This window comes from Nestor notabilis, unplaced genomic scaffold, assembly GCF_000696875.1.
Source record: "Nestor notabilis isolate BGI_N333 unplaced genomic scaffold, ASM69687v1 scaffold21505, whole genome shotgun sequence".
Classification (NCBI taxonomy): domain Eukaryota; kingdom Metazoa; phylum Chordata; class Aves; order Psittaciformes; family Psittacidae; genus Nestor; species Nestor notabilis.
The window spans coordinates 25,600-33,204 of record NW_009930084.1 but is presented as its reverse complement, the minus strand read 5'-3'; the positions used below and the strand labels follow the sequence as shown (position 1 = coordinate 33,204).

General features: G+C 54.7%; 1 protein-coding gene across 1 annotated transcript in view; it reads right to left on the bottom strand.

Moving 5' to 3' along the window:
- Nucleotides 1-4,546: 4,546 nt before the first annotated feature.
- The window catches only part of LOC104406322 (protein CASP-like), an 11,086-nt gene continuing 8,027 nt past the window's right edge, over nucleotides 4,547-7,605 (bottom strand). Inside the window, exons 8-10 of the mRNA XM_010015267.1 lie at nucleotides 7,128-7,208; nucleotides 5,067-5,131; nucleotides 4,547-4,607 (exon numbers count right to left, since the gene is read on the bottom strand). Of these exons, the coding sequence (XP_010013569.1) occupies nucleotides 4,547-4,607; nucleotides 5,067-5,131; nucleotides 7,128-7,208 (207 nt within the window). The remainder of the gene's footprint in view (nucleotides 4,608-5,066; nucleotides 5,132-7,127; nucleotides 7,209-7,605) is intronic.

The window sequence follows — 7,605 nt, the reverse complement described above, 5'->3', positions numbered from 1 at the left end:
ATGGCCGGGCTAGTCAGGCTCCTGTCTCCAGAGATCCAAACCCCCTCAATATTATATATATTATCCCTTTTCTTTCCTACGTGGGCTGTGTCTATGCACTGACCTGATGCAATGGACCCTGTTTATCCGCCGCATTTCCTGGGTACACCCTGAACTCACAACAACCTGCAGGGCCGGGCGCGCTCCTCCGGCGCTGGCTCCGTGTGTGTTTGTGTTTGTGAAGCTCCCTTCCTGCCGGCGGGGAGTCTCGCTCGCATCCTGCACGCCAGGCGCTGGCTCCGCTTCATTCCGCTCCACTCCAACCCCATCGATCCCACTCTCCCATTTGCAGAGCCGGGGCGCACGTGGTGGTGGCTCTGGAGACCCGTTGCTGGACCGGAGGGATGAGGTGCCCGGCTGGAGACCTTTGGAGAAGGGATGAGTTTATGCTTATAGCACTGCAGTAGTCGCTGCCGCATCGCCCCGCTCCTCCTGCACACAGACACGCATGGATGGGGTACCAGAGCATTCAGCATCCCCTGCATGGTGCGGGGCTGGAGCTGGATGTGGCCCCTCGCCTTTGGGAGCAGATGGGGCGTGTGCTGCGACTGCAGATCAAGACAGATCGGCCGCATCCTGGCAGTGATTTCTCTCCCGTCTCCTCTGCCCGCGGCAAAACCTGAACTTGTGACCCAGATGTGAGCAGCCTGTTATCTAATTAGCCAGCCGGGCTTCCCCAGGAGCCTGTTGTTACCATACGAACCTCAACCACCCCCCAAAACCCAGCCTGGGTCTCTGAGATGGGACGGAAGATTCGCAGGTTGAATGGGTATAAAAAGCACAGGTTTTCCTGTAATTATTTTCCTGACTATCTGTCGATACTAATTAAAATTGTTTCCCATAATCAGATTCAGAACAGTGAGGGAGGGCGAGGGGTCGCTGAAATCCTTTTCTTCCGAGTCACCCAGGAACAAGAGGGGCTTTAAATCAAATTAGCAAAAATTCCCCTCCCATCTCCCCTCCCTGCCTCTTACAACAGGCAGGGACCCAGCAAGGGCCAGGCTGTGCTCTGAACTCAGCCAAAAATGGGGCTGAGTCTGCCCCAGCCTGTGCTGCCGTGGCTGTGGTCACCTCCGGGACTTCTGCTTTCAGGGAACAGCGTTTTGGAATGGTAACAGAGAAGTACTCTCACCGTCAGGAGAACTGAGCACATCACCCAGCACAGCCACTGACAGCCCAGGACCCAGTGATGGGCCAGGCAGGACATGGTGAGCCCCTGTACCCCAAGCCCCACGCACACCGGGGCAGCAAGAGCAGCCCTGCTTCTGCTCCCGCTCCCCACAGGGGTGTTTGTCCTGCCTGTAGCAAACCCCACACAGGGTGAGCTGGTTTATAGCTTTTCCCCGAGGTTGAGGCTTCTGCTTCCTTTCTCTGACCTGCTGCTTTGTTGTTTGGAGGCAAAGGGGGTTTGTGCCCGTTCTCTGGCCTTACCAAGCTTGGCCGGGGGATGCCAGGAGGAGTTGTGGGGCTGGAGAAGACCTCTCCTGGTGTCCAAGCACCCAAGGACACTCCCCCATGCACAGAGCATCTTCCCAGGTACCAGAATTACCCACCTCTAGGAAGCAGCTCCGAGAACTCAGTGGAGGCACCGGGCAGCCGCAGGCAGACAGTGACCTGGGAGCCCTCCCCAGCTCAGACTTCCCTGCCTCTGCTCAGAGGGGTTTGGCAGCCAAAGCCTCGGGAGCAGCAGTTGTTTGCTGCCCGGGACACCCGGACATCCCTTAACTGCTGTAAGGTCACTGGGCTGAGAGGAGAAGTGGTGCATTACTGGTGCTCGTGGTGATGCCCTGGTGTGCGCAGCCCCTTGATGGTGCTGGGGGAAGGCAGGAGATGCTGGTCCATGCAATGACAGCAGGAGATGCTGGTCTGTGCAATGGCAGCAGGAGATGCTGGTCTGTGCAATGGCAGCAGGAGATGTGGGTCCATGCAATGACAGCAGGAGATGTGGGTCCATGCAATGGCAGCAGGAGATGTGGGTCCATGCAATGGCAGCAGGAGATGTGGGTCCATGCAATGGCAGCAGGAGATGTGGGTCCATGCAATGGCAGCAGGAGATGTGGGTCCATGCAATGGCAGCAGGAGATGTGGGTCCATGCAATGGCAGCAGGAGATGTGGGTCCATGCAATGGCAGCAGGAGATGTGGGTCCATGCAAAGATGCGGGTCCATGCAATGACAGCAGGAGATGCTGGTCTGTGCAATGGCAGCAGGAGATGCTGGTCTGTGCAATGGCAGCAGGAGATGTGGGTCCATGCAATGGCAGGAGGAGATGTGGGTCCACACAATGGCAGCAGATGAGGGCCCATGTGGTTAAACCCCAAGCTCAGAGACTGCAAAGCAGTCTGGGGCTGCCAGTGGCCCCTGGGGCTGGAAAAACAAGGGAGAAGGAGGATGAGGAAGAGGGGATCATGACCAGCCCCCCCTAAATTAGCCAGGCAAACCTATACATTCAACCCGAGTGCCTTTACCAACAGCCGCGTGGGGATGTACAGAGTATCTGTGCTTTGGGAGGCTGCCTGGGCTCCAGCCCCTCTGCTCCCGTTGTCCTTCCTTCACTGAGAGCCTTTTGCCTGACCAGTGGGATGCTGGTGTTCACCGGCAGCTGGGACGGTGGCTCCAGCAAGCAGGGACAGAGGTCCTGCCCTTCCCGGCGCTGCGAGACATCACTGCCTTTAGCTGCTATAATGGGTTTCTAAAATTAGCTGCACACTCTGCCCTTGGACTCGAGCAGGACATTTCTCACTTGTTTAATATCAAAAGTGGAAGGAAAAAAGGAAAGAAAGCACAAAAGCACCTGGTCAATGCACGTCTAAGTTTATTTGATCACTTGTCCCACAGAACTCAGCATCTATTTTAAGTCATTTCTGAAGAGTACAAGTGTGCATAGCTGCAGAAGTTTTGCAATTCCAAGACACCACATACAGCTTCTAAAAAAAGCAAATTTAACCTTCCCAACAAAGCCTGACCAAGCATCCCACCCTTCCCCGGATCATGTTTCTGAGTTATGGATTTCAGACAGCAAAAGCTCATCTCCTCCACATCCGAAGTTGATTCGCTTACAAAGAGGTCCCCAGCATACAGCAGCAGCATCCCCTTGCCAGCATCTCAACCCACGGTGCCTCCCTTCTGGATGGGCTTAGTTTTCCCCGTGCCAAGTGGGACAGATGCCTGTTGTCCTTTGGGATTTATCCCTTCAGTTTATGAGTATTTCACATTCTGCCGTGGGTCGCAGCTCCTACAAATGAAGCTGGGCTGCCCGGGGCAGATGTGAAGCCCACGGCTGCCTGCACGCTCCGTGAGCGGCCCTGGCTTCCCAGCAGTGTGAATGTGAATAGAGCTGAATCTGCAATGAAATATTAATTGGAAACAACACTGCTCTGCTGTCTTCAGAAGGGAGTTTTAATTGAGGACCACTCTAACAAGCTAGGCTCTTCCTGCACCATGTGGTCACAGTGAGCTGAGCCAGGAAAAGGGGCTGCTGGGACCTGTTTTTTATAATCAGTCTTTTCTATCACTCTGTCTCCCCAAATCAACCCAAATTAGCAGCCAAGCGCTCATCACCCAGCAAACCCACCACCAGCAATTGCTTCATTTGACTTCTGGTTTCCTAAAAGGGTCGGATGTTGAGCAGATCAACTATGGGGCAAGCCCTGTGTGAGGCAGATCCTGCTTGGGATTAGGTGAAGCTGTTGCACCCAGAAGAGCAACCAATGCTCAGCAGAAACACCTCAGCAAGGAGAGCATCTGGAGCATCCCTGTGAGATCAGTCCTTACCACCAACACGCCCATTAAGCCCCATTAAACCCCAGCTAGCCGGGTTGTCTTCGAGCCATGGGCTGGTGCCCAGTAGCCTGGTACGAGGCACTGCAGAAGGTCCTGAAAAGCTCTTGGGATGCAGCACAGAACCAAGCAACAGCTTCTCTGGACCTAAGAGGCCGTGAGGAGGCAACGTGCTGAGCAACCCCATCCTTGGGGATGGCTGGGGATGGAGCCTGCTGCTCCATCAGAGCCCGGCAGGACTGCCTGCCTTCTGACACTTCAATAACCCAGAGCAAAATAGGACTTCCCAAATACCACAGCACTTGAAAATGCAAGTTCAGGGGGTTGGCCCCCCCCCCCCCGAAATTAGTTTGTGGCTAAATTTAGTCCACTCAGTGTTGCGCTGGGCTCGAAACAGGATGGAAAGAGAGACTGCATCTGAGAGGAGTACCTCTTGCACTTCCCATGTATTCTGGTAAAGACTGAGCTCTCTGGGACATCAGGAGGACACGGGCACTGATGCAGCCTCCTCTGGGAGGGAGGGCTGGAAACACCGTGTCCCACAGAACAGCGCTCTGTTAGCTGAGGCTTTTGATTTCCAAGGGTGGGAGCAGGGGAGGATCATTGCCTCCATCCTACGAAGCAGAAAGCAAAGCTATAGCAAAGAGACTGGCAGGGAGTGAAGGGGCAGATCCTGCTGTGGGGTGAAAGGGGGGCTGGCGCCGGGGGGGGCGGCTCCCGCCCCCACATCACTGCCACATGTCACCCTCATCCCCGTTCTTGTGGAACTTGTGGATGTGGTCGGCGTACCTGGGAGAAGGACAGAGCTTGTTAACTCACAGCGTTGCCTTGAAGCGCTTTGGGGGCTGAGCACTAGTGGTGATGATAAATAGCATCACACTTTGCTCCAGCCATGGGTGGCAGCGCCTGGGAGCTGCTCAGGGCAGCTGGAGTTGGGACACGGGTCTGATCCTGGTCTCCAGCTTCGCATTTGGCTTCCTTTACTGGGCATGAACTCAGTGGAAGGGATTTGGAAACCACACGGCTGAAGACATGCGGTTGCCCTGCTCCATGCACCTTTTCTCCCCCTTCATCCTCACTGGATTAAGGGTTTAAAACCCAATTAACTGCCCTCATTTCCAGGCTCGAGGTGCACCGAGTGGTGCTCAAAATACCTGCTGCAAACCACCATGGTCTGCCCACCAGACCCAGGCAGATGATGCTCCCAAGCCCCAGGAGCAGGCTGGCCCAGCCTATCCCCACACTCACTTCTTAGCGCAGTAGGCAGCACAGTCCCTCCCCACGCTCTCGCTCCAGGCTGTTTTGTAGAGCACCTGCAAAGCAAGAGACACGATGAGCTCTGCTCTCCCCTGCCCTTGCAGCAGCCCCTGTCACCACTGGGCCATCCCATCCCCTTCCATCCCATCCCCATGGCTATGGGCAAAATCTCTGCGGCAGCAGTTGCTGTGGCTTTTGTGCATCAAGCAGAGACCTAAAGCAGGGCTCTGGGTAAAACTGGTTTTGCAGCCTCGCATTAACCAGCGTGGAGAAACCCAGTGTGTGTTCCAAGGGGATGCCCTCAGGACAGTCAGGGTGACCTTTTCCATGGGCTATTTTTGCCACTGTGGTTTGGGGTAAGGTGGGAGCGCCCGAGGCTGCACACGGATGGAGATGTGGGTTTGGAAGAGGCTTAAGGAAGGTCACTGCTCAGTTTGGCTTCTTTTTCCCTTTGTGCCACCCGGGTTCCATTTCAAAGCTGTGGTCTGAGGCGGTGGGTGGGTTTTGGGAAGAGGGAGAAGCCCTCTCATCCCAGGCTGATGCATTCAAGCCTCCGGGATTTGTAAGCCCTGGTTATCTTATCACCAGGGAAATACTGTAACTCCACAGGCTGGCCTCCAAATGAGGGCTAATTGCAATCACAACAGGCAGAAGGAGCAGCTGGGCAGGGGTGAGTGAAGGCTCTGCTATCTCTGGAATTAGGGCAAAGACATTGCTCCTACTTGCAGGGCTGGAGGAGCTGGGTGCTGGCTTTCAGGCCCTTTTGTGTCTACATGAAGTAAGATCATTCCAGACATCTAATATTTATAAATTTCACCTTTTTATTTTTATAGGTTAGAGCTTTAAAGTTTAATGACGTTTAACTTTTTATTTTCTTTGCTCCTTTCCTCCAAATAACACAAAGTCAGTTTTACTTTGAGATCTGGGGAGAAATATTTTTCTGACTTGTCTTTCATCTCGTTGCATCATTTAATTATTTATGATTTGTTTGGGTTTTGTTGGGGTTTTTATTATGGGGTTTTTTTTCCCTGAAATGATAAATAAACTCCCAGAAACTGTGGGAGGTGGGAGGACTTTGCACCATGACTGACTCCCAGGGGATTCATGCTGGCTCAAGCCTCTGTTCCTGCCCAAACCTCTACTTCTCTACTTCCAGCCCTAATGTACAGTGGGGGAAACTTGAAAACTAGAGACAAAGCCACAGGGCAAGGAAGAAACATGGGGAGAACCAGAGCTTGCACAGCAGAACGCAGAGCTGAAGCTCATCACCCGGGGAGGCAGCGAACGTGACCGAGCTCCACCGTGCAGGAGGTTAAGGGATGGACCCAGAAATAGGAAGGTAGAATTGCACATGGTCTAGAAACAGGCAATGTGGGTTGTGTGGGGGGGTGTGTTTATTCCTAACGTTACTTATGGCATTAGCATCACAGGAATCAATCAGAGCTGTGCTGTGCTGCCTGCTGAGCGCAGGGCTTGGTGCCTGTGTGCAGGGCTGAGGAACCAGACCTGCATGTAAATATGCTAAACCCTGTGTGAGCTCCCTGCATGGAGACACCAGGGCCTGTTTTCAGGCATGACATGAAGCCACAAACAGCTTCCATCTCCTGCCCTCAGGCAAGCCCGTGCCCACTTGAGGGTGCCCATTCCCTCCCCATGGAGCCAAGGGGGATATTTATCGACAGGTATGTGTCCTTTGTGTCCCTGTCCTGCTCCTGCTCTGCGGAGCCAGAGATACACCAGCTGCAATGCAGCTGCTTGGCATAATAGCTTAAAAAGGAGAACATTCCCCCTGGATGGGACGCTTGCTGACACTTTATTGGGGTGCCCACCCCGCTGTGGCCCCCCCACTTACCAGGAAGACGAGGCAGTGCAGGAACAGGGTGTAGAAGAAGGCAACGGTCCGAGCGGTCTTGTTGGACAGGATGAGCCGTCCCTGCAGCAAGAGCAGAATGGGAATAGCCCATTTTAATGCGGGTCAGTGGAACCCAGCCCTTCCCGTGCACAGGCTCAGAGAGACCCTGGCCGAGTCTGGGGCCCTGTTTTTGCTGTTACCAGGAAGACGAGGCAGTGCAGGAACAGGGTGTAGAAGAAGGCAACGGTCCGAGCGGTCTTGTTGGACAGGATGAGCCGTCCCTGCAGCAAGAGCAGAATGGGAATAGCCCATTTTAATGCGGGTCAGTGGAACCCAGCCCTTCCCGTGCACAGGCTCAGAGAGACCCTGGCCGAGTCTGGGGCCCTGTTTTTGCTGGACCCTATGTAAACACACAGGCGAGGTGGGATGCTTTGCCATCTGTGCCCATCTCCAAGCAAGGTGACTGCCACAAGTGCCTATGCCCTGCGCCCCACAATGCCCAAATCAAGGTGAATTCAGGGCTGTGAACTGCGGGGTTCCCCCACACTGAAAATGCTCCGGGGGATCATTTTGAGCCCCCTGCACCCCAGGTCTCTCCACTGGCCCTATTTGCTCCCCCGGAGCCAGCCCTGACTCGGTGCCTGCGGCTCCGGCCCCCCCCGCCGCGCAGACCCCACA